At 36.3% G+C, this 27,573-nt stretch overlaps 2 protein-coding genes across 6 annotated transcripts in view; one reads left to right on the top strand and one right to left on the bottom strand.

The window, feature by feature from the left end:
• LOC123678346 (sodium/potassium/calcium exchanger Nckx30C) overlaps window positions 1-27,573 on the top strand; it is a 91,628-nt gene that overhangs the window by 22,887 nt on the left and 41,168 nt on the right. For 3 of the 5 annotated variants that reach the window (XM_045615349.1, XM_045615366.1, XM_045615334.1), the window contains one exon: window positions 22,360-22,555. In XM_045615349.1, coding sequence (XP_045471305.1) covers window positions 22,360-22,555 — 196 coding nt within the window. The remainder of the gene's footprint in view (window positions 1-22,359; window positions 22,556-27,573) is intronic. The other 2 variants (XM_045615358.1, XM_045615342.1) reach the window with 1 other exon arrangement.
• LOC123678373 lies at window positions 597-10,938 on the bottom strand. Its single transcript, XM_045615378.1, has 3 exons — window positions 10,766-10,938; window positions 7,077-7,259; window positions 597-824 (listed from the first exon to the last, which is right to left on the bottom strand). The coding sequence occupies exons 1-3, from the start codon at window positions 10,853-10,855 to the stop codon at window positions 666-668; spliced, it is 432 nt and encodes a 143-aa protein (XP_045471334.1). The 5' UTR covers window positions 10,856-10,938; the 3' UTR covers window positions 597-665.

The raw sequence follows: 27,573 nt of genomic DNA, 5'->3' as shown, positions 1-27,573 counted from the left end.
TTACCTTCAGGAGTGATGCATGTACTCCAAGGTTCCTTTAACGTTTCTATACCTTTTCTATTGAAAGATTCATCTTTGCTTCCCAAATAGGCTGTAACCTCGGCAATCACTTCTTCGTTACAGCCAAATTTATTTTGAGGTCTGCAAAAAGGTACTAATCACTGAGTGCTAGATCTGGAGAATAAGCTAGGTTGGCAAGCATATGAACCCACAATTCGTTCAGTTTGACCATTGAATTGTCATAAAGAAAGGTAAAAGATCTTTTGGTATTTGAAAACCTTTTTTATCAATTTTTGGCACTCAATCGATCCAATAACCTTATATAAAAATCATGAAATACTGATGCCATAACCTTGCCAGCTAGTAGATGTTTTTATCCATTTTTCAAACAACAAATGTAGTCTTTGTGATCGCCATTGTTTAAGTTTATTTGTCCACCTATTAGGATCTTCACGAGACACGTATCCTACCCATTACCATTTCAGATCTGCCACTAGAATAAAACTCCAGTATCCAATTGAGTTATTTTATCCAGTAGACAAATTCCGCCAATGACTTATTGTTACAAATTTAACGTTAATGAAATAAAGACAAAATTTTTCCGGATGAAGTATGATTTTATTTATGATATCGACAACATGTTGATTCGAAGTAAATGAATGTCTCTATTCAATCTCTTTTTCTATCACTCTCATAACTCCCCTCGGCCTGTAAAAATCATTCGTTGCATGCTGTCGTCGGTAGTTCTCTTGTAGATCATAGAATGGGCGGCAAGGTCTACCATAGATCATGCCTGTTAGAACAGGAATTGGCTTGTCCTTCTCCTGTAAAGTGAAAGATTCAAATGAGCAACAATTCATGAAAGTTATAGTAATGATAAAAAATACTCTGATAATGATTCTTTCATAGAAATAAAGGAACTTTTATCTTGAATATCAATAATACTCATATCTATCACCGACATTATATTTCAACAATTAAAAACGCCGATACTGAGAATTAGAAATGAAATACGAGGGCGGTTTGATAACTTAGTGACTTCTTGAATTAAACAATTTTTTTTTGGGCAAATGAACGTTTCATCTTTCTACATAATCACCTTTTAGGTCACTATTCACTTTCCCCATTTTCTAAAGAAAAACACGAGGTTGTCTGCTTTGAACGGCTATAAAACAGCAACTGCACGTCGTAACTTGCTCAAAATTAGAAAGTTGCCCACTGGTAGTTCACAGTTGACGGAAGCACCGATGCATTTGAGGTAACTGCACGGGAAATTCAAAAAGTCACTGACTTACCAAACCGCCCTCGTACTTTGTGGAAGTAATGAAATTCGATAACAAAAAAACTACTAGCTCTTAGCACTAATAGTGCAAACAATAGTGAGACCATTATAAACCAACGCTTCTAAAACATGGACAGATACATGGAGTACAAATGAATCTTGTTATAAAATAACTTTGGCGATTGCATACAAGCGAAACAACATACTGGCGGAATGAAAAAAACATAAAACATTAATGAAAGTAACAAAGCATCTCAACTAGAACCCCGAAAAGCCTTGAAAAGTTGAATATCCATCCTTCCATTCAGTCAACCATAAATCGAACTAGACCACGAACCGCCTCCTGGGGAACCCCGCTCTACCCCCATCAATCCCACCTTTTCGGGCGGAAACCGTTCCATTTTTCTCCACCGTTAAAACCGAGCGAGAAACGGAACGAGAACCCTTTCTACACCCCTTGCTCCCCCACCCCTTCACGCCACGCTCGGACGGAAGTCCGCCCGGAGGCCCGCGCGTGTGTAGCGACCCTTACGGGGTCCCGAACGCCGTCAAATCCGTCCGCGAGGGCCGTGAATTATTATTTCAAACGGAACGCTAGTTTCGCACTAATGAAAGTAAGTGATCCGTTAATGAAACCCGGGAGTCACGTGGAGTGGGGGGAGGCTCGAATGCGACTGGTTAAGTGCGATTGTCCCCCGTTCGGCGTACGTCGAGCCGGAGGCAGACTGCCGGAGGCTGAAGCGGAACGGGGTTATGTCGCTGTTATGGAAACGATACGTTGCCGGTGTTACCGGTAAGGTCGATTCATATTTTGGAGAGGCGTTCTCAATCGATTTTTATGGAGCTTCCTCTGCCATTCATCCCGGGACTACTGATGGAATCGTTAGAATGGAAACTCAGCGGTCCCTGCCATATACACCCTCCACCTCTGTAGAGGAGCGTGGTGATTTTGACGTAGAACGGTTGGACCCAAGCGAGGACGGTGTAGCCTTCTACGCCATCTCTCAGGCTAGTCAAAAGCCACCACAATATTATCATGCACGTATCGTTTCCGCCACCGAGCGTATCCACTGCTGTATACGTAGAGAGTGTTCATATTATTATGAAGAATAGAATCCAATAGATAACACCTTTATTTCTAGCTACTACAATTAGCAAAAGAGAGAAAAAGTGTCGTAAAGAGAAACATCTATAATTCACGATGGAATTCTCCCAAATCATAGGGCTCTAAACTTCTTAAAGTTTTGTATATTGCGTTTTTGTTTTCTTTATATTTGTTTGAACATTCTCAGACAAAAATAGTGGCAACTATTCTAACTATGGTCAAGACAAAATTCTTGACTGAAGGATTTAGGAAGATAGTTCGGTTGCATCGCCACCGACAATTTTAGGGTTGCTACATCTAAAATTTTGATTGTCAGATGTTTCGCCAACCTTCGTTAGGAGACGGCATAAAAAAAAGTAAGGTCATGCTTAGAATATAATATGTGTTGTAGATCTCTTTCATCATCATCATCAGACAAAGTGTCTAAAGTGTGTCAAAAGACGAATTTAAAATAACTTCGAAACTGGTTGGTTACATAATATTCTTCTTCTTCTTCTTCCTCTTTTATTCAGGTCGTAACCTGTTCTTCTTCACGGTGTCTCTACCGAGGTGGATACCCAGCTCTCCAGCCACCTTTTTCTTGGTCTTCCTACGTCTCTCCTTCCAGTGGGTTTTCGATCTCGTGCTATCTTTATAAGTCTTTCATAGCCCGCTCTACCAACATGATCGTTCCATTCTCTGCGTCTCTTCCTGACGAATTTCCCGATGTCTACCACTCCACATTCTTCCCTTATCGCCGAGTTCCTTTACATAATATAATGCTCAAATTGACAATATCGAATTTTATTGGTAGTCAAAGCAAAGAAAGTATTAAACTTACCAAATGATCAACTACCAAACAGTAAAGGGTGGAACAGTTTAATTGATTTGTCAGGTGGGGTTGATAGGGCAAAGTATTTGAACTGTGCCATTTATATTCGTGAGTAGGTAATTTATATCATTTACTTGATAAAATTGTCAACAATATCGAAGAGAGCAATTGGCACACAAATAAGCTGGTTACATGTTTTTATGTTCTAATGCCCTTTGGAAATACACGACAAGTTAAGGAAAACTTTATTTTGTGTTTTTTTGCTTTATTCAAATGCTTCATAAGGAGTATAATCATCCTCAAATTTGAGTCAAAGACGCATCTTTCTCTTTGATAACTTTCCAGCAAGAATCGATCTTCATAAAACCACTCTTTCAGAAGCCCTTGTCCCTATTGGTAACAAACCTGGCAAACCAATTTTCTATATATTGAGGCCAAATTTGTACCCCCAAGTGCGTTAGCTATAAGTGAGAGGTGGGAGCGAGGGTGGGAGTCACTTGGTGCCAGGTCCGAAAGTGGAAGCTTAATAACTTCTCATCCAAGCTCCTGGAGCTTCAGACTCGTCATCAAAGATGTCTGTGCTCTGGCTCTATTCTGATGGAACACAAATCCTCCTATTCACAAATGTTGTCACATCTGTTCGACGGTAGAGTTGTTCATAGTAGAGAACAGAATTGAGCGTTTTGCCATAGAGAAGAGCAGTTTATTGTAAACTATTGTCTACCAATTTCACCAAATACACAGTATCACCTTCTGGTCTTCAATTCTGCCTTGGTCTCGGTCTGGGTCTTTCGACCACGCTTTTGCTTGACATTGTCGTAGTGACCCATTTATCATCTCCAGTCCCCATCAGCTTGAGAAATGTCTCGATTTTGTTCCTCTTCAGCAGCTATTCACAGATAGAAATAAGGTCCATGAGTCAGAATGTGTGGCACCCAAACATCGAGCTTTATTTTTAATCCAGCTTTCTGTAAATAATTCAAAACGGTTTAACGAACAATGGTCAGATCCTGAGCGATGCTACGACTGCAAACATGATGGTGTATCCCAATATTCACTATGATTTTATCGGCATTTTAGAAGATAGGTCTGTCAGTTTGTGGTATATCATTCTTCTTCACTACACCAGAAAGGAATCACTCCGTATACATCGCAAGTTTTTCATCGCTTTCGACGCGATTTGCCTTCTCAGGTAGTAAAAAAAAAGTGAAATTTCCTACGTTGAGACCTCCATAGTCCATAAGGAATTATTATACTTTCACATTATCTATTACGCCAATAGTCAAATAAAGCTTTTAAAAAATCAAAGTCCGTCGGACACAAACCTAAGTTGTGCTAGAGTGGAAAATTGAACGCCCTTGATTCGTAACAACCCATCCAAAGCCCGGCTTGATGCTGAACGTTCATCTGGGAGGACGAATTACGGAGTTGATCCTGTGAATGCCGGCGTACTGAAGCGCTGAATGAAAATTTGAAGAGGCGATTGTCATAGAGTTTTCGGCGATTGTTTCGAGTGTTTACAAGTTGGTAGCCTTTGTGGAGTGTTCCACGACGTCTCATTTCTTTTCGATGGCTTCAGGGAACGCTGCTCTAAGGGGTTATTTTTCTTTCGGATCTATTTTTGTTCATTCAATTCTGGAATCTGGATGGGGAATATTTGGCTTCTTACAGTCTATTTAATTTTGGTACTAACCAAAAGCTTCTGTTCCGATTGTTATTCAAAAGTGCTCATTTGATTAACTCTATGATCTTAGATTTGTATAGTAGTGGACACTCAACCACATAAAGGTTTTGAGACAACCTTATAAAAGTTTAAAGGAATTTATAGCTAGGTATCTCAAATTCTGAACTACTAAGAAGACTGGACTATTATTCCTCCTCAGAGAATTACAGAATCCAAGGTCTACTGATGGAATCGTCAGTATGGTAACTCAATGGTATCTGCCTTATATACCCTCCATCTTCACATTCTAAAAATAGTACAATATGCAAGATAATGTTGGAGGCTATCACGGCATCATTGTTGGACAAAATTGAAAAATTTTGGGTTTTTTAAACCTGACCCAGTCGTTTTCTCATCCAACGTTTCGTTTGATATTACGGTAAGGACCTTCAAAGGTTTCTAGAACGTGAATTGTAACTCGACGCTTGATTTCTTCTCTACTTATTGCAGTAGTAAGCTAAACGTCAGGAGAAAAACTGACTACACCATGGCTTAAAAGCCAGAAATTTTAGAATTCTATCGAATATGTAATACCGAGTGTAATACTATGCAAATTTTCTGAATTGAACACAGAATTCAAGAATTCAAAGCGTAGTGATATTTCGACAACTAATTGTTTATTTGGTTTTCACGGGGAAAAATTCACAATCTAGCAACTTTACTGGACAGAATTTCATAAGTCATTTCACTACTAAGATGAATATTTTATAGACTCAATTCCAGTATTTCGTCTTCTTGAAGCACTTTCTTTGAACTACTTGCCTTATTGAATACTTCATTTTTAACTGATATAGATATTGGAGAACAAAATTTTTAGGATTTTCCATCAAATTGTTCATAATATTCTGCCAGGACCTTATTCTGCAAGATTGTCCAACAAATGAAATTCAACCATTCTTCTTTCTGCTTATAAAAAGAGAGTGAGAGCGTGGACAAGGGAGGGAGAGAGAGAAAGAGAGAGAGAGAGAAGGAAAAAAAGTTGTGAAACGATGGTGTCGAAAATTTTCTAGCTAAAATGAAGGGATATCGAAAGCCCTATGTCAATGATTTTCAATCATATTTCCATTACATTTGAACCCATATTTGAATACCTACTTAATTTCCCTTTTTTCGTGTTATTATGCGAGAAAAATTAGTTTTCTTTGAGATTTCCTAAGTTAAAAGCTCACTATAGTTGAATTTCTGACAAAATGTCGCGTTGATAGTGTCGTCAGATCCAAAACATATCACGCAGCATAAAAAAAAAATTTGTGAAAGCCCTGAGGTGAATGAGATAAAGAATAAGATTTTTTTAAGGAATTTCATTACATTGCGACCTAATGGTCTATAGTGATCCAATCATATGTCGCCATATCGTGACCCACAGGTCGCTTCCAGTTCCAGAGTTCTGATGACCAGAATCTGGGATGGCTTCAAGGAGGCTTCTTCCTCACTTCTACAAGTTTCTTGTCCAAAGCAGATTTTGCGTTGGCAAGTGATGGCAAGGAATTCTCATGAGGTGTTTCCTGAGGCGACAATGCCCTGTGAATAATCCAGTTAGGAGGTGTAGAATATTCTTCCAAATACTTCTTGGATCTCGCAGTGTAAATGATTCGAAGAAACTTTGTGGAATGACTCAACCCAGGAAGATTCCGCCAGATTATTTCTCTTTCGGTCTCTATCACAATGGAAGAGGTTTGTGCTTCTTTTCTGGCAAGAAGGTTGTCCCTGATATGAAATCAGGATTTTTTGAACGCTCTTTCATTCAAGCGTCAATTGCTTTCTTCAGAAGCAATCGAGTGTTTATAGGTTTGTGGTCTCCTAAGACCCAATCGGTGCATAAATTAATGACCTATCGACTTCATATCAATCCATTCGTCGTTTTAAGTCTTTTCAAATCTGAACTCTATATTCATTCACTACACTATCATCAAGGCATCGATGAGAGCCAAAATAGAATTAATATTAAAGAAATCTCAAATATTATCACTACCACAAATTATGTTCAAATATTTGATAACCAACGAACAAAAACTCGATTAACAAAATTAAAATAGGATCAACGAACTCCTCCTAAAAACCCACAAAGCGCTTTCAACCGACGAGCGCCAGTCCCAGCGCAACCAGACCAGGTGTGCTGTGCAAACTTATTCTCTTTAAAAATTTGGAATACCACCTGTTGGAATGTATTTTCATGAATGTCCGGAGGGTATACTCCGTTACATTTCGCCTTCCTCCTGTCCCACAGCGGAAATATTTTGGTGTAAGCGAAGAAGTGGTCGTATTCTGCCTTCCATCGGTACGTCGGTTTGTTGTTGAAGAACGTCATCCTGGGTTCCAGTGGCAGCGTGTCGTGTTGCTGCAAAAAAAATTCATAATGTTTATCATGATTGTTTTCATCTAATATTAAATGTGCTACATTTCATATTAGGTAAGGAAAAAGGTAATTCTGTATTTCGCACATTTTTTTCAGTATATCACGTTCGTAATTGGTCACATGAAATCATACATCAAGACGTTGTAAAGGTGTGAGTGCATGCAACTATCGCTTCTTTGGCAGCTTGTTCGGTTCAGTCGTAGACTATGTTGTATGGAGAATGGTTCTCAAATATTCACCATAATTTACATTTTAACAACTCCAAAGAAAAAAACTTGTCGAAAGCAACCAAAAACTTTTGCAATGTATAGACCTTCAAGTTAGCAGTCGTTGCATCGACCGTTAGCTGAACATCGATTGATCTATTTCTGAACCAGCTGGTAACTGGAGATGAAAAATGTGTCACTTTTCACAATGTCAAGCAATAAAGATCGTGGAAGAACGCCAATGAAACGGTCCAGATCGTGATCAAGCCATAATTGACGGCCGAGAAGGTGTTATTGTAGTTTGGTAGGATAAGCAGTGCATACTCTACTATGAATTGCATCCCTATGGTAAAACGCTACCCTCCACTGCGAACAACTCGACCGTTTGGAGCTGGTGATCGAACAGAAGAGGTCAGCATTGGTGAAAACGAAAGGAATTGTGTTCTATGCGTCCACAGCACGGATCTTTGACAACGAGCCAGATGCACGGATAGCTCTAATGGAAAATTTTTATGCATCCAACCGAAAGTCCAGACCTGGCACCAAGAGACTACTAGCTATTTCTGTCTAAGACCAAGGCTCTTGGAGGTGCATATTTGGCCTCAATAGAGGCCTGTGAAAATTGTTTGTTCGTATGCTTTGCCAATGGGGAGAAGTGCTTCTAGCTGGATTCTCGTTGGCATTCGTTTTATTGAACAGAATATTTGATTAAAATTAGATGAATGTGACACTTTATAGAGCATTGAATTGATGAAGCGAAAAATAGGAAATAATTTTTTCTCAATCTGATATTCGGCTGCAAACTGACTTAAATGATGCATAATTGGATTGGACTCACTGCTCATAAATTCGAGATCAAAATATATTATGTTCGTCCGCCCTGTATTCATGATTCAGGGTTCATATCATTTTGAAAAAATATTTTGCTTCAATTTTAGATATACGCAGTTTTCAAAATTAATTTACTTCAGAATTGTTTTGATTCTAATATGTTGACCTAACTTCAGAATTGTCTTTATTCTAACATCTTGACCTATAGTTTAAGGTGTATAGTATTATAATACTATATTATTTTATAAAATGGCACATAATATTCAATGCAATTAAATCGCTTATATTTGTCAAGGCGACCGCATATGACGTCACAGTTGAGTGAATCTTCTAATAAAATCATAACGAAAAAATTTAACAAAACATAATGAATGCTGATCAGCTATCATTCAACTTCGTACGAATGGCGATCAACAATTAAATACTACAAAAATCAATAGAAACACCAGAAGTAATAAAAATAAGAGACATAGAATATAATCTATACTACGTATGTATATTATGTTATGCTTGAAAATTATGTTATTCGTTTCAGATAACGAGGCTGATTGCTCTTATCAATTTTTCATTTTATGTATTAATCTCAAAAAAAATATAATTGGTATCCTTTTAAGATATATTATTCTCTAAGACCATAACTACCCATATTCTTTAAAACTGCCATCTGGCCCATTGTTCACCTGCATCTCCGCATCTCCTTCCATCGTAGGAGCCAGGAGATATTCTGCGGGGCCACGTTCCGCATAGCGCAGAATTTATGCGCGCCTCCTCATTTCAATAGAATTCTCTTCATTACCGCCTCTGGATGGAGGGCTTTGCGATGCAAGGTTTCGTATTAAGGCCGCTCTTATATCGCGCTCTACGAGCCCGCTCCTCTCCGGGCGGGAGCTACAAGCGTCCCGGATCCTTCAGAGGATGAAGAGTATTTTCCGCATTTATAACCTATTCATTGCAGCCCTGCGAAATTCCCTCCTTGCACACGTTGTATTATGCCGGGGATCGTTCATTTCAGGGCTGGCATGGATTGCTACATCTTCTTGGCAAGGGAAAGCTTGGCAGGTTTTCATACAGGCTGCAGAACGGCAGTTTTGGTTAAGAGGATGATTTTCATCAGTAGGATTTCAGTTGGATAACATAGAGAATGTTTCCCTCGTGTATAGAATTTCTCATGACAGTTATCGAAGAATTATAGCCGTAATTGAATTGGCTGCGTTCCGCTGAAAGAGCAGTTGCAAATCTGATCCATGAGCGCTCACAGATCCTTAAATGACCTGAGAGCGGTTTTCTGAATGATCAGAACCATTAAATTAGATGAGATTTTGTAAAAGATTATATACGTCATTCACATACTCTAGATTTGCCGAGATTCCGTCTTTCCGTTTCCAGTCGAGGTTTCACTTACAACGCAGTCACTGTTTATAACTCAGTTCCTTCAAGTTACAAAATACGCTCAGAGATGTTCTTAAAAGGAAATTTACTAAAAAATTACTGTTGCAATTGCAGTGTTAATAAGTTTGCATATATAATATGAATATATTTTTCTCCTGGTGCTTTCAAAAGAATATAATTTTATATTTAGTTCATCGAATTATTCTCAAGATTTGTACTTTTTTCTTGTTATAACAAACTTTTGTTTTTTTTTTTTTGAAGAGGTTGAGTAAAAGTAGCTATGCTAAACTCCGTATCTTGATATGCATTTTTCTTTTCTTTTGTTATGGCAATTTATTTCTTCCTTAAAGTTATTTTCTTCAGAATGAAATACGATGAGCTCTCGAACAGCCTAATGAGCAGAACAAACAGGCTTGAAGACAGAAAACGAGGAGATAACTAGTCATTCGATTCGATATCAAACTGTCTCAAGTCTAGCGAAAAAGGTGAGAAGTAGCTGATTAAAATTGCCGGTCATTTGAACACTAAATCCATGACACCGTAATCGCAGCTAAATGAAGGTCTCCATAGAGAAATAATTGAAGAATTTCGTGGAAAAGAACTGAACGAAGTAGCAACTTAACTATGTTTCGTGTCGAATTCCGAAAATGTATCACCGGTAGCTGTAAATGCGCTTGTATCAGGTTCATCACTGGATGATATTTCTCAGAAAAAAAAAATCAATTCAATATTTCTTCATTCGTGGAATTTTCCATTGAACTACACTCGTGTACAAAAATGACCAGATAATACATGAAAATAACGTGATGCAATTTCGAGATACATTATACGTTTTCTTGCGAAATTATAAGTAATCTTAATGCACTTGTACACTTAAATGATAATATATATTATGTATATAGCAGAATAGGGTTCTGGATTGGTTTGGTTGTACCTACTTTATAATTCTTGACATACAAAATTGAAAAGAAACTCAAAAGAAGATAATAGTCAATTTCCATGTGGAATAATCAAACTAAAGTAAGTATCTTCGGTTTGAGAATTTTTTAATGAGTAGCTTACCCATGATCCTCTCTCTATTTTCTGGTATTGTCTTCCCATACCTTTCATAACACACCAAGGTGTGCGGTACTCCACTTGACCCTTCGGCATAGTGTTTTTTTTATTCCTAAACTCTACACAAAATACTACGCATAATGACGCGTCGAATCGTGAAAAACTTCAAAAAATGTCAGATTATTCAAAATTGCCAAAAAGAGCATAATCTGAACTCATAGAATATGATTATTAAGTTTGACGTTCGATAAAAATTATTGATCGATGTTCGGGATTTATCAAAATGAATGAGTGAGTTCAGCAGAAAGATTGGTAGCGTAAGTAGCTCCGCTACTAATAGGTTTCAGTTTTGTAACGTTAGTATTCTCTGCTGGACAGGTTGCTCCTTTTCTTGACAGCAATAGGTTCTGTGATTCCTTATTGAAGGCTACGTTATGATGCGAGACAATATTCTCTTAGAATATTAATTTTCATTTCCAAGTTTGCTATTGCTAATATTCCTCTTTAATTCTTCAATATTTCGTAAATTTATTCAGGGTACCTAACATTTCAGAATATTAATAAACGTATTCGTTTCAGTTTTCAATATTGCTTTATTTGAAATTCAACTTTCGGCCCAAAATCACTGTCACTAATGTCAGGTACTCAATACTTTACCAAAAAGTAGTAATAAATAAATTCGCTACCAAAGATGGTGACCGCTCCGTAGCGTAAACTGATAGAATGCGTTCAGCAGAAAATTCATAGAATATTGGCCGTTGTTCCACACAATATTTGCTTCGCTTTCAAAATTGGTGAGCACAGATATTCGTGGAAGAATTTTTGAATCAGATATCGGTTTGACATCTAACCGACACATGAATAAGTGGTTTTTTTCAATTTAAAAGTATTAACTAAACTAAAAGTAAATATGAGTTTGAATCAGAAATAAAACAAGACTCTCATCATCCTAAAGAGATTCCTTTTCCTCCTTTCACTATGAGGTAAACATACTACTTTTTCTTGAATCGCAATCAACATTATCATAAATTGAGAATTTTTCAAATAACGATTTTCCATTATAATCTCATTGCCTCATTGAAATGCACAACAGATCTTCAGTTCAACGTGCATGCGAGGACCGATGATCTTTCACCCCACCTCTAATCTAAATGGAATGCGATTATAATCGAAAATCGTTACTTATTCAAAAAATTCTCAGTTTATGATGATACTAATTACGATTTAAAAGAAAATAGTATGTGCACATACCTCGGGGTAGGAAGCTAACTCTCTAGGTAAAATCAAAGATCTTTGTTCTTACTCTTCGGTGAAATGGATATGCAAATCATCAATAATTAATTGAAATAACAATTTTCGGTAATTTCAATGTATCTTTTGGTTGATCTTGATTCAAATCGATGAATGATTTCTATAATTGTTCTGTTGATCGAGTAGGCCATGAATATAACAAAAAAAAATCATATAAATAGAAAAAAAATCCATGGGAGGTTATGGCTTAATAGCTTCAATAGGAATCAAAAGATCTTTAGGTCAAGGTGCATGCGAGTTCGGATGATCTTTCGTCTCTCCTCTAATCTAAATGAAATGCGATTATAATCGAAAATCGTTATTTAATTAAAAAACTCTTAGTTTATGACAATTCTTATTACGATTTAAAGAAAATAGTATTTGTACCTACCTCGGGGTAGGTGACTAACTCATTATGTAAAATCATAGATCTTCTTTCTTACTCTTCGGTGAAATGAATATGCAAATCATCAATTCACAATTGAAATAGCAATTTTTGGGAATTCCAATTTACCAATCGGTTGATCGTGACTCAAATCAATAAAAAAATTTCATATTTGCTTTGTTGTATCGAATATGCCCCGAATATAGCAAAAAAAATAACATATTAATAGATAAAATCCATGGGATGTAATGGTTCGATAGCTTCACTAAGCAAACCATTTTGAAATTTCCTAAACGAACACAAGCTCCCAACTTCATCCTCACGTTTTTATCAATTAAAGAAAAACTCAACCCCAACCGAAACCGCCTAACCTAACCTCAAAATTTGTACTCCCAATCCGAATCCAAACTCGAACATCTATCCCACCGCTCGCCAGTTAACCTCCCATAACAAATAGGAAGAACAGATAAGCCATCGTCGAGGGTTCGGGAAAGCCTCGTGGAAACCTCCCCCCGCCTCTCTTCTCACCCTCTCTCCCTCTCTCTCCATCCTTCTTGGCTCGCAGGATAGGAAGTTTGTGACCTACAACGGCCTGCCTTGCGATATAATCGATACCGGCAGCTCCGTGAGTAAAACTGCCGGGCATTATTGTTTTCGACAAATCTGAATCCACAATCCGCCTAAATATTATATCGCTCACGCTCGCAGCGCCCCCTACTGCCCCTTCCCAGGTTCATGTTTTATTTAGGCGCCGCTCACCCTTTTTATGAATTCATTCCAATTAGGATGGAGGCCTCTGACCGAGTTTTCGGTTCTTGCCCCGTTGCCAAAGATGTTCGCATTGAGACCGGAGGGTCTCGGGTGCTGGTTAGGGTTTCTTTTTCGCGTCGGTAGGTGTTCGTAAGTTTGAAAAGGGTGGGTTTACTTTTTACCCCGTCAATATATTGCCTAAACTGCATGATTTTGGACGAGTTTAAAAAAGGCTTCATCAAAAATCTGCAACATTTGAGATCTTTGTTATTCAACAGTTTTTGGTTGACAGAAAAGATAATCAGTTTTTTTAGATGAAAATCATTTCTTGAAACAAGGCTGACTAGTTTAGATTTTATTCAAAAATCATCTTCAAGGTTAGTTCCGAAACGGTCTGAGTCATGTCATGAAAAAATGGAAATAAAAACACTTCACAATACGTCCAGAGAGAAAGACCTGAAACAATTCCAAGTTCTTTCCTATGAATTTTGAATTAAATCAAAACTAGTTTGCCTTGATTTTAGAAATGGTGTCATACGATAAAACCTGACCCATTTTTCTGAAAAACAACATCGTTAAAAATGCAGAAATTTTTCATCATTTAATTTTATCTAAAATCATTCAAGAATACCTACCCAAACTGTTCCTGAAAATGTCCAATGTTTACTAAGACGTTTTTCATTAAGAGGTTTCATCTTGAATAACCCGCTATCTGGCTATCTTTTTTCATTTGACAAGTTGAAACTAGTATACAGAGTGTTTCCAAATTGGACATGAATCTTCGAGGACGTGTTAGTATAACTAATTGGCTGTCGTTTGAGCCATGTTTAGTGATAACCAAAAATCAACAGTTAACGAGATATTTGAGTTTCTATGTTTTTAAAAAAAATTTCTCAATCTCTACGTTGAATGAAGTTGATTATAATTAAGGATTATTTTCGTGGCCATCAAGAAATCCGGATCTAACACTAACGGTGGTAGAATAGACCAAGCAGCGAGTGGATTGAGAGTAAATTTCAAGCGGAAAGTAACAACTGAAGAAATATGAAAGAGGGCACATGCTTGTATAAGAAATGGTGGAGGTTATTTCAAACATAATTTATGAATACATTTTCTACTGGAATTTTGAGATTAATTGCAAAAAAAATATTCAATTCATTACTTTCCTTTCTTTGCTTCATTCCCCATTCAAATCAAAATCTGCTGAAACAAAACTAGTACCTGCATCCTTACGAAAACTTTCTTAGGAAATGAAGAAAATATTTTGCAAGTTTTTAAAATAATTTCATTTATATTAGAATTTTACTCTTCCTTTCTTCATATACCAATTTTCAAATCAGACTTATTCAAAATCTAATACAACATAGTTTTGCTTTTTTTCATATAGATCATAATAAAAATAATCCAATATTCAAATCAAACTAGGTCAACGTAGAAAAATTGTCGAAAAATAAAGTAAGGTTAGAAATTTTTTGAAAAAAACACAAGAACTCAAATATCTCGGACACTGTTGATTTTCGGTTTTCAATAAATATGGCCCAATCGACAACAAATGAGTAATACTAACACATTATTTAAGGTTCACATTTAATATGAAAACACCCTGTGTAAACTTCAACAACGCATTGAAATTGTTTAAATACACTACAATGATGGTAAGAATATTGCAGTCACAGTTCGCAAAACTATAACAAATTTGGGTCATCGTGAAGCACCTTCTCGGCCAGCAATGTTTAAGCTGGTGAAAAAATTTGAGCTACTGGAACAATGTATTGAGGTTAAGAATCTAAACCACGTGGGTCGTCCAAGAATAAGTGGGAATATTGCTGCTGTAGCCCGTAGTGTTGTCAAATTTGTTTGTTTGTCAATTCCTCGTTCATCTAGGAAATAGGACATTCAACAATGACCGAAATTGAAACATATTGATGTGAACTACATTTATTTTTCAAAAAAAAAGACGCTACGTGACACACAAGCAACAAAACAATTACAATCGGCAACCGAGAACTTGTAATTTAACACCTTTAGACTCTTTTATTTTGGCATATGATAATGCTCCACAATCGATTCAACATCCTAAAGTTGGAATTCGGAAACGAGTCGAGGACATACAGACGCAAATGTATGAATTAGTCATGGAAAATTTCGTGAAAAGGATATAGTGCTGCAATTATAGCCATGGTGCCATTTGGCTGATATTGTTTTCCAATTTTGATATATATTTGACATATCTTCCTTTTCACAAAGAGATTAACATCTATTGATTTCTCTTGAGATATATTCGTTTGTTATTATGATATGAAAATGAAATCTCTCATTGAAAAACTCCTAAATTTTCATCTTATCGACAAACCTAAAAATTTAAGTTCCTCTTGACAGTATCCTTTACATCACAACATTGAGGCAATGAAAAGAACATGAGAGATAAAACCACTTCCTACACCGGAAATTCGAATCAACTTTCCTTCAATCCCAATTTCCGCTATCAATACCTTCCAAATCTTCCCCCAACACTAATTGCGAGATACCCCAATCCCGATAAATCCAGTATCAATACCAAATCTGATCGTGCACCTATTCTTCCCCATTTTCCAAAAGCTCTCTCCATCTAACGCGCTGAACACGGAAAAATACCCGTCTTACGAAGTATTGTTTAGCTCGGAAGCTTTTAGCGTCAATACTTCTGAACAACAAGGTATTACAACGTTTTTATTTTCATGTCTTTTCGCGCGACAGCCCTTCGTGGAACACGGGGACAGTTGGAGCGAGGCGTGCAGAAGAACTGGAAACATTGTTGTCGGCCATTTTATTCTTGCCGTATCCCTGGGTGATAAAGAAAATGCATCCGTTCTTCTAGAACGAGCGTCTACATTTTACCGAATATATTACTCGGTAGTTACGGACAATTTCAAAGGCTTTACAGCCAGTTTTTATACCAGATTCACCGTTTTTACTACAAAGAACTGAGAGGGGCGTGGTTCTGCAGAAGCTGTATCAGGCTCAGCATTGATTTTCTGTCTTTTCTCTGGAAAGAAGTGATGGTGCTAGGTGAATTATATGCACAAAGAATGTTTCAAAGTTTTAATAATCATTCGTTTGTTGAAACTATATCAATTTCTCGAGTCTTCTATTTATATGAGGGCTTGAATTTGATTCTCTTCGCCTCTACTATCATTCAACCGTTTTTCTGCTATTGATTGTTGGTGAGAATTCCCTTCTGCTTGTCATGAGTTTCGTCTATTTCTTAGGGGAGTAGATAAATTAAACTGGGATATATAAAAGTCCTCAAAAGAGTTAAGAGACAAACATGACATCCGCATGAAAGTTTCTTGCTCTCAAGGAAGGCAGTCCAAGCAGAACCCGAAGAGAAAAACTCAAAAGAAAATGAGCCACTTCTAATTGAAATTGAGAAATTTGTTTCGTACTCTCTCAAGAAGAAGGCTGTCCAAGGATGTGTAGGGTGACCAAACGATGGATGAGAACTCCAATATTGGTCACACAAGAGCTACATGGAGGTAGTTGTGTTTCGTCGCTGAAATCTCTAGTGTTTCTCAGAACAAATCCCAGAATCCTCAGAGATGCCGCAGAAATGGCCCGGATATGTGGTCTGAAAGACAACCCACTGTCATATGAAATACCAAAGTCCTTGACAACGAATGCTGTCTCAATGGTCCTACCTCCAATGGAATAGTGAACTGCTATAAGAAATTCTAAACGGGAAGTAGTCATGATGTGATGTAAATTGTCATACAATTGGTTGCACACCACTCTTCAACACCCTGCAGATCCGATCCTCGTCCCGCAACGCCAGCCAACGACTTAACGGAAGTGAAAAGCTTCAGATCGTCTGCAAATAATAAGAATCGGATGAAGTGGACGACGGGTCTTATATCATAAATGGAAATCAAGAACAACAATGGCCCCATGTGACTTCCCTGGGGAACACCTGACGCCAAGAAAACTGAAAACGCAAGTGTGCTATAGTTTATTCAAAGTCACTTGAACTATTCCATAAAAACTCTTGGCCATAGATGTCCCTTCGAAGTGGATACCGCGATCTGCAAAATACCGGGGTTTATCTAAAAGTATTGTTGGGCAATAAATTCACTGGGCCGAACGGAATTTCTGGAAACTTGGACAAACCTTGTGTAATTGAAATATTCATCTTCCTCCAAGTGACTTTGGATGTACTATACCTATCCTCACAAACTGGAATCTGCCAGGCAGATAAGAATTCATATGCATGCCTATGTTGAATCACTCAAAAGATTGAAAAATTAAGCTCGAGACTAACACTCTTCGAATCTAAAAATTGTAATAAATAGGTACGATTTCCAATATATTCTGTAGAATGAACAAACAGATATAAACTAATCTTCAGATAGTTTGGAAACCATTGGCTACAAATGCCATTATACCTGTGAAATTTATGATGTCCTTTTAAGTTTTCATGGTTTTTCGTGTCAGCGTTCATATTTTTGTCATCCATACAGTGTGGTCCAAAAAAACTTAACACCTCGATTTTCCGGATTTAAAATGAAAATGTGGAAAATCTCTCCGATCTTTCAATTTCTGAGCCGAACGGGAACAACTTTCCTGCTCTTTGCATCCCAGTTACTACAACCCTCTAACAGGGGTGATTACAACAACTTGATTTTGAAATTTTAAAATCGAGGTGTTAAGTTCTGTTTTGTTATCATTCGAAATGTAACCTAAACAAGCGACAGAGATGCCTAAACAATTGTTGCATCATTAAGTGATCAAAAGGAGAAGTAACTCCAAACGGTTTATTGAATGGCTACAAGTTTCGATCCCCGAGAGATCTTCTTCGGGTTTGAAAAAAAATAGAGCATAGTGAGTTTTTTCTTCTCCTTTTATTGAAAATTTCACGGGAATTTCTCGACAAAAAATTTTTTAGTGAGATCAAACTTCGGCTAATCAGAGATCGTCAATTCTGGCACCGCTCACCGATTCTTCGTAGAGCTCACGGTTTTGAGGAAATTTGAATTCGAAGTTTTGAAAAAAATTGAACTCCCCTCCAAAAATCGTTATATCTGCTGAATTATTCGTGACAAAACCCACAAAAAAATCGTTTTTGACACATCAAGTTACGATCTAAAACATACGTAGGTTTCAAGGGCGTAGCTGACGTCCAGGAGAAGTTGCAGCCTCAATTCTCTAAGAGTTAGGTAATCAATGGAAATCACTTCGTTTCCTTTCATCTATAACATAGATATTCATCAAGTAAGGATCTAATACTTGGTAAAAAAAATTTAATAATGGAAATTACTGTGTTTCCTTTCATCTATAACAAATATCCATCAAGTAGGGATCGAATTCTTGGAAAAAAAATAAAAATACGAAAATCATGATGAAATGACAAAGCGACGAATTCTGAGAACGAATGTTCACAGTAAAATCCAGAGTAAATGGTCGGGTGAACAATTTAATCAAAGCTCTCGACTGCCACTGATTTCTCTGTCGAATATTCCGCCCTTGATCCACTCAATTTATCGACAACCAAGCGTAAAGTGCGTCCAAATTGCACAAGCCTCGCCATGAAATCATTCCAGCCCCATCATGAACCCATAAAGAACCAATCTTCCTCATTAATTCCCCGAATAGGGAAACTAATGAAAAAAATGAGTTAAGGTCCCCCGCCATTTTCTCCTAAATCATCGGATTGCTGTCACCTCCGAGCGTGCCTCGCCTAGATTATCGCTTTATAATAAAAACTTTCTGTTTTTATTATTCCTTACCCTGCGAGGCGGCCGCTTAACAACCCTTAACGAGGTCAAATGCTCAATTGCGTCCTCAACTTGGGCCGACAGCAATTTCGGGAGGGATTTTTTTTCGGGATTTACCAGCCTTTGCGAGCCCGTCTCGCATTTGTGTTTGCTCTCCTCTCCATACTTTTAATAACGTTCTGCTATTAGATAAGGGAAGATGCTGTGCAGGAAGAATAAACCCTTGTTTGGTTCCAGAGAAGTTTTCTGTTTTTGTATGTTGCGGATGCTTGTAAAAAATAATCGTGCTTTGACTAGGTGGGGTTTGATAGCGTGGATAATTATCAGTAGTAATACCCCTAGGACATCAGTAGTAATATCGCTAGGACAATGGATTACCTTACACCAACACTGATAGACTTGGTCTATCAGGAAACACAAATTTGGAACATCGAAAAAATTAAAATATTTGACTAAAAATTGAATAAATTCATCTACAATATAAAGAACAAACTCATAAAATCAAATCTGACAGTGAGGAAAGTAAATGAATGTCACAACTACAATGTTAGAAATACTTCCAACTTAAGAAATGAATACTCCAGGACTCTAAAGGCTCAAAACTCACCACTATATGCAAGTGTACAAACGTATAACAATATTCCTGCAAGTATTACTAATTCCACAACATCAAAGAAGCTCTGCCGAAAATTGAAGGACTATGTACACACTCTACCATGACTTGAAAGAAAAAACATGGGGGTTTAACTGTTATCGTTGAAAATATTTTGTTAAGAATTGTTTTATAATTTATATTACTGTTAATCTTAGACCAGTGGAGAAATCCAATGTTTAAGGGTAAGAAATAAATCAAGATAATTTAATGACAATCATGAGCTGTTACAAAGATACAAGCTTAGGAAATTTGTCATAAAATTATGAGGCATTTGTCAATGCCCGAGGGATATTCGGCGGAATATTTCCCTCCTGTCAAAAATTCTATGTATATGGAGAACAATTATCGAAAATTACAGCGAATATTTCCCTCCTGTCAAAAATTATATGTATCTGGAGAACAATTATCGAAAATTACAGCGATAATTGCATTGTAGGAAGCGAAACTGCTCTGCGATAATTGTTCTGTTCATAGATGCTTAGTTTCTATGCATCTTACACAGTTCGAATCTATGGCAATTCCATTCTAAATCAGTTTGACAGGTAATGTAACAGTTTATTCGGGAAATATTCCCCCGAATTACACTCGTGCATCAAAATGACCGGATAATTTCGCATTCCAGCGTGTTTTCTTTGAAAAACTGCATTCGGTCATTTTCATTTTTGGAGAAAAAATTTTTCTCCAAAAATGAAAATGAACTCATGCAGTTTTTATGACAACACGCTGTCATGCAAAATTATCGGTAATTTTGATGCACTTGTGCGATTACTTATGAAAATTTTCTCATTAAAAAAGTGATGACTTTATTAAAATTTAACTAAACATTAGATTCGTTGCTCTTCTTTACTTTAGATGATCTATTACCATTGCATCGTAGGAATCTCGGCCAGATTTGAATACTAAATTGTAAAAAGAGTAAATCATAATGTAACAATCAATGTAGTACTTTTTTGCTAGAGTTTATACAAAACGTTTCACATTGTCTTCATCGTTGCTTCTTTATAGTCGGTCCCGTCTTTCTTTCTCATATTGACCGCCCAAACTTTTAGTATCAACTTCAATTCTTCTGAGGTCCTATGTTCATTCTTATTCTCTTTCGCAGAAAAAATCCATAAATATTCCCCAAATATTTGTGTGTGAACATACGAATTGCCACAACGTAGCGTTTTGAAATTTATTCGGAATGAAGTTGTTAAACTCAATCGTCTTGTCTAAGATGCCAAAAAACATAGTGTTTGCACTCGTCAATTTTTGAATGCAATGACATTCGACCAAATGTAGAATATTAGTTTTATTTCGTGGCGGCGCCACAATGTCATACTTGTCATTTAGATTTTTTTTTTTGTTGAATTTCATAGTATACATTAATTAAAACCCGATCCTGGACAATCAAGAGCGATGTGTAACCGAGTATGAACGTGCAAAGTCGTGAAACAAAACACAAAACGTTTACTAGAATGAATTTTTTGAAATAGAAAGAGAGTTTATTGATGTTTTTACAATTCCAAGAATAGCTTACACAGGTAATAACTATAATGGAAGATACATAGGTACAAAATGACACAAACTCATAAATAATAAATAACAAGAATCTGTCTTAATTTGTTGATAGCGCTTCCTACAGTTGACTTAACGAAGCTTAACTAATATTCTCAAAATTGGCAAAACCAAATCTGTGTAAAAGGTGGTGTATAGACATCTTAGTCTAGTCATAGTGATTGATAATTGAACTGAATGCAATCATCAGTGTAACGTTGACATGATTGGTTGAAATTATTTCCTATGACTCAAAATTTGATTGGTTGTTAGAACTGTCGAGAAATTTTCACGTTAATAATGAACAATTAGTTTCTTCGTCTTTTCTTCCGATACATACATAATGTTGGGATAATAAGCTATTTGACGAAACAAAATTTTGTCCTATTCATTAGCATCCTCATGATTTAGAGGAGAGACACCACCAACTTTATATTACACAGACCAATAAAATGAAACAATAAACACAGACTACAAGATTCCTCCTGTCAAGTCTAATTTTTGAATAACAGGTTAATGGATGGTTGTTCTGATACCACCTGAAAACAAAGAAATAAAAATAGGAAACTTTAACGGCTTGAATTGAAATTTTCCCCTCAAATAAGACAACTTGTTCAAGATCCACAATTCACGAAATCAATAACCAAAACTGAATCTCACAATTGATGTTTTTTTTTCAAGTAGTACAAGTATTCTTGAAAATAATTGAGTAGAATTTGCAGAAACAGTGCTTTCAAATTTTAAGTCTCGATAGTAACATACCTGCTGCATAGGCACCTGGATTGTTTTCCAAAAAAAAACTATTGCTTTTAGTGAAAAATAGGTCACAGATTTTACAGGGCATTAAATTCATATCAAGGACAATGGGATATCCACATGATGTTCGAATATTTTTCCCTTTAGCAACACTACCATAATAAACGCTATGCTAAAAATTTAATTGAAAGGAAATTTTTGAATATATCATAATGAAATTTCCATGAATAATACGCTCCACCCTTCATTTCAAGAATTCTCATGCAAGGTTAATGTTTGTAAAAGACCAAAATATCTTCTTCAGATGTTGTTGGTATGATAGCTTAACAGTGCTGAAGAGTATCATATGGTACTACTTACTCGAGGGATCATATCAAAAAGTCTCATAATTAGATGTAGAAATTCGCATAAATATAAACAAATTTCAAATACATAATCGTCTTTGAATCAGTTTTTCGATTCTTACTCCAATTTTTTCCAGCATGGGACGGTGGCAACCTCGAGCGAGACCAGCGTCGGGACGCAGCCTGGCGGCAGCGTGACCTCCAGGACGGCGTCCGACTGCAACCAGCCCGTGTCCTCGTCCTCTGGACAGCACACTGGTGCCAAATTCCGTCATGGCCTGCTACAGTTGATGATCCATACCATCGACCCCCTCCATGATGGTCAGTATGCAGGTAGAACCAAAACATTTATTTATCGATGTTGGTTCTGTCGTTGGAGATTGGATTAGTCTTGTAGAATTAGCTGTTAGAGTCTCAACTGTTTGAGACAGTGGTGCTAGAAAAGTACGTACACAGTTTTCCAATAGGGTCGATATGATTTTGGTAATTCTGAAAGTATCTAGAATCACATCTACAAGCGATACTGTCCTGTCATACGCTGGTAAAAATGAGGATGAAAGTAGTGGAATCAATCGTCATTATAGCATTGAAATATTACACAATAAATTGAAGATCGACACTGCAAAAATGATCATTATGAAAAAAAAAAATTAAAATCACAATTAGCTCCAGTGTTGAAACAAATATCAAGGTTTAATAATTGATGGTCAAGTAGGTACATTAGTCAAAATATATAGAACATCCCAATAATAAAATAACATCAATGATTCATGCACAATGTGGAAATATCTCACTGAATAAAGCGCGAAATATTTCAGTCAAACGTTGTTTCTAACTTCAACAGCTATATTGGACATGCCGAAACCAATTCAAATGAATTGAGAATTTTACAATTCACAAAAGCAGAATACAGTCTTGAATACCGTTGGATTACCCCCGTAAAATGATGTTGAATAATCGTTTAACCATTCAAATCTTACGTGATCTTCGTGAGAATTTATATAATTGCCTTTTTATGTCTGAATCGTTGGAAAAATCGAAACAAATTTCACTTTACACGATAACGCAACAGAAATAAGACCAAGACACGCTAGAAACAAACAGGATATTTCCCTGTTAGTGCCAGTGTTGAAAATTGAATGAAGACTCTATTTAATAAATAAGACCTAGTATTATTTTGGAGAGATATTATTAACGCTTGTTTGTGGAAGTGATATCTTGAGCATCCCGTCTTCCAATAAGATATTATTCTTGGATGGATAGATTTATGATAGAACGAAATCATAACTTTGGGTATTGAAATATGATATAGGAGGATCAGTAAACTTTATATCTCCATAAATAAAGATGAAAATGCAATCATAACGAAATGGCAAAAATAATACCTAGATCGAAATTTTTATGAATTGAATGAATTCAATTATATGGTAGCTCAGCATGACTTCTAACCAGTAAGTACATCTGAAATTTTTGGGTGAGAATATTTTCATTAAAAGCTTTTATAGTGTTTCAATTGTGTTACTATTCTATGCAACAGTTTCCGAGATTTCCATAGTTAAAAATGGAAAAATTAGATGGATGTGTTTCCAAATGTTCTTCACAGATTCATATCAGAAGTATATCGACCTTATTGGAAAACTTATTACAAGGTTCATCTCTAAGTTGGCATGAAGTATTTAACTTCAGATGGTAAGCAGATGATGGTAGCTCGTGGAACAGTCTGTGATTTTAGGGAAAAAAAGTTCCTCTGAATCCAAAAGCAAAAAAAATCTCAAGATTATTAACCTTTTTTTCATATATTGCCATCGATAATGATAAACCATCAGAAGCTCATACTGAGTGAAAGGTATAATATTGACAAAATTAAATCAGTTTAAAATGTTCCTAATATAGATGTGAACCTCAACATTTTTTCGGAAGAAATAGATCTATGGAATATGTGTAGTAAGTTGAATACATATCTTGAGGAAATTACTCTTTTTATAGAACGAATCTGTGCATATAAAGGTAATATTTTAGGGTAGAAATAATAAATCAGAGTTATTAGTCACACAATATGATATATTGCTTTGTATTTGTTCATAATAGTAGACATTTCCTGGCTATATTTCCTGTTTTCAAGTTCGTGTACAAACAGCTTTAAATATGTGAAATAAATCAGTTCTGAATGACTTAGAAAGTATGGTCCTTACGAACTTAGCATGTGTAGAGAACGAAAATGATTGATATTAGCTTGCACGTAATGTAGATATAATTTCTATATAGATTCATTGTTATTCGAAGACTGATTGCAATATGAATATACGTACTGAAATTTTTTTTCCAAGCGTCTACATAACGCATGTCTAAATGATGTAGAGATGAATCAATGCGGTACCTACAGCAACGAATATTTTCCCACAATTTCAAGTATCAAATTTTTTCTCACGACGAATCAGTTTTATAGGATTTCTGCTCTTCGAATTTCGTTTCAATTACTGTATTCCTAGAATTTTGACCTCTTATCATTAAATCAGGTTCGCCGATGAACAATTCATGGCAAAATTTCATTGTGTTCATCCGGATGTTCATGTATCATTATAAGCCAGATAGATTACATAATATGTAAGGAATAACTAAGGGCTTTTAAAATTGCATACTGGGATTATAGCTGGAGCTTTGGCCAGCCATGGAAAATTTCCGGAATGGCTTACAAGTTTGTGAGAAATAGACTTAGCTTGCATTTGAACAATAATCGTTCGTGACCTCTTCAAGAGACACCACTGTAGACTGTGAGTTTACAAAAAAACATTTGAAAACATTAAACAGCTCGTCATTGCTGTCTAAGTTATAAATGAAAAGCATTCATCAAAACGAAAAATATAGAAAGCACTAATCTGAAGTCAGAAGTTTTCAATCGACTGTTCATTCATGCGCCGACTGCACCCTTGGAGAGCAAAAAATTGCATACAGGTATATTCAAGAGTGAAATTTGTGTATTGGCTTTAAAGCTTCAGACTTTACGTCAGTGCCTTTTTCATTTTGTTTCGATGATGAGCTTCAATTTTCTATGATTATTCTGATGACGCTATTGATACGAAATTTCGTATAAAGCTTTTTAAATTAATATTTTATATTTACTACATCTCAACTCGGTGAAATCTGTTGTCAGTGAAACAAATTTTTTTTTCGAAAAGGTGCTTGAATTTTCTGCACTTCTGATGAAGCTATCAACACGAAAATTGGCTTGAATACTTAAATATATTTTCTTGATATATACGCAAAATCTCATTTTGATTGAATTTGTAATCACGGTAATTCGTTTAACAATCTTCTTCGTGATACTTTGATATGTTCTTGATGATGTAATCCTGAAAAAGAATAAAAAAATATTAAACGGTACCTTCATCAAAGCCATCCAAATTTTAATTTTTATGTTTGAGTAGTAGGCTGGAGCCAGAATTGTCCAATAACTTTGTTGACAGTTGTTATGTTGAGTTTTTTAGAAATTATGTAGACATTGCCAGTTGTACGCTATGTAGAGAGTTGGCATCAACATGATTTTGTAATTTATTAATTACAAAATCATGTTACTCATCAAACAGGATACAGGATTTTTCAAAACCCAAGTGATGGTTTGACATAACAACTGTTAACAAAGTAATTTTACAATTCTGTCTCCAGCCTACTATTCACTCAAACAAAAAAAAAGGAGCTCAAATTTACTTCGTTATACTCGATATTTTTTTAGATTGTGACCAATTTTTGAATTCGTTGTTTTTTATCTTTATCAATCCGATATCGCGTGCATAAGAAAAAAAATTGTTTATGGAAAACATAAGAAATCTGAGGCACCATTAGAATCTCTATATTCGATTATACTTCAAACCGAATTTCGTGAAGTTATCTCCAAAAACAAATTAGTTATAGAAAAAAAAACTCGGTTTTAGATTTTTTGAGAGATCTCGGGAACCATTGGCGATATTTTGGATCTGTTACACCAACACACTCCTTAAATAACGCAAATTTTCTGTAATTTAAGCCATACTGTATTTCTAACGGTTCTCGATATCCCTGAAGTGCTCCCTAAATAGTGTATGTTTTTTCAGTTTATAATGAAACGACTTGTATAATCAAATCTCAAATTCTTGGAAAAGAAAATTTCCTCAGTAGGTACTACTGCTGAATCGAGTTGCAGGATTTCATTATTCGAAAATCTCGATCGTTTGTGAAGATTCACATTCGAACGTTGCAATCCTGTAGTTTGAACATGATATTCTATCCCAAGACAAACTTCCTAATTATATGTATGTATATCCCCACTCAGCCAGTTAAACTTAGCTTTCCAAGTCGACCTTCAAATCAATTCATCGTTACCATCTCACCATCTCCAAAATTTAATTTCCTCCAAGACCACCCATCGGAAGAAGAAGAAAAACCTCATCGTTTTCTCGTTCACCAAGACTCAACTCCCCCCCTCTCCTTCCACCCATCAGACAAATCCGCGTACGGGCAGGCACCGTATAAGCAAATTGATTGGCAAACTTGCCGAGCTCAGACGGAAACAGATTGTGATGGGTTCGTTTCTCAGGCCGAACGTTTCGAAAAGGTTAAAAGCTGTGTGAGGTCAATCTGGAAGGCAACGTGGCGTAACTAATCAATTCTGATGGAGTTATAAAGACTCCGTTGAGATGAGGAGCGGGCGGTGAGTTCCTGCTGACAGTTATTCGTCGCAGGAACCGGAAACACCCCCGCAGCAGGAGGAGTGACGTCAGACGAGAAGAAGAGGAAAATTCGTTATTGAAATTTTTGTTGGGGGCGGTATTGGGAAGATTTTGCCTGAGTGGGTTCGAATATGATCAAAGGAGGGATGGAGACTTCGAAGTCTTGTTATTTTTAAGTCGACTAAAAAGGGTTTTTTGCTTCTCAGACTTCGGCATTCATTGATTTCGTTCTCATCCTAGATGAAACTCATTGCATTATCATTTTGTTCATTATATTTGGAAAATATATCAACATCTGGCAGTTATCTGGTGTTCTATTTCGTCTCTGTTAGTTCTTTAATTTTCTTTGTTCTTTTTTTCATTAATTTTTTTGTTCAATTCATATTATTCCCATGTTTCATGTAATATTGAAAATGGAGTTCCTGCTGATAGTTATTAGTAGCAGGAATCGGAGAACACTTCCGTAGCAGGAGCAGTGACGTCAGATGAGAAGACGAGGAAAATTCGTTATTGAAATTTTTGTTGGAGACGGCATTGGAAAGATTTTGGTTCAGTGGATTCGAAGAAGATCAAAGGAGGAATGGATACTTCGATGACTTGTTATTTTTGAGTCGATTAAAAGGGGTTTTTTGATTTTCAGACTTCGGC

Source organism: Harmonia axyridis, chromosome 1 (genome assembly GCF_914767665.1).
Source record: "Harmonia axyridis chromosome 1, icHarAxyr1.1, whole genome shotgun sequence".
NCBI classification, from domain to species: domain Eukaryota; kingdom Metazoa; phylum Arthropoda; class Insecta; order Coleoptera; family Coccinellidae; genus Harmonia; species Harmonia axyridis.
Note: the sequence above shows the minus strand (reverse complement) of the source record. Positions and strands in the feature narration are given on the sequence as shown.

Coding starts and splice junctions, on each gene's coding strand:
- LOC123678373 (XM_045615378.1), bottom strand. CDS start 10,855: ATGCCGAAGGGTCAAGTGGAGTACCGCACACCTTGGTGTGTTATGAAA. Junction 7,260..10,765: donor AAATAGAGAGAGGATCATGG/GTAAGCTACTCA, acceptor TTTTTTTTGCAG/CAACACGACACGCTGCCACT. Junction 825..7,076: donor ATGAAAATACATTCCAACAG/GTGGTATTCCAA, acceptor TTCACTTTACAG/GAGAAGGACAAGCCAATTCC.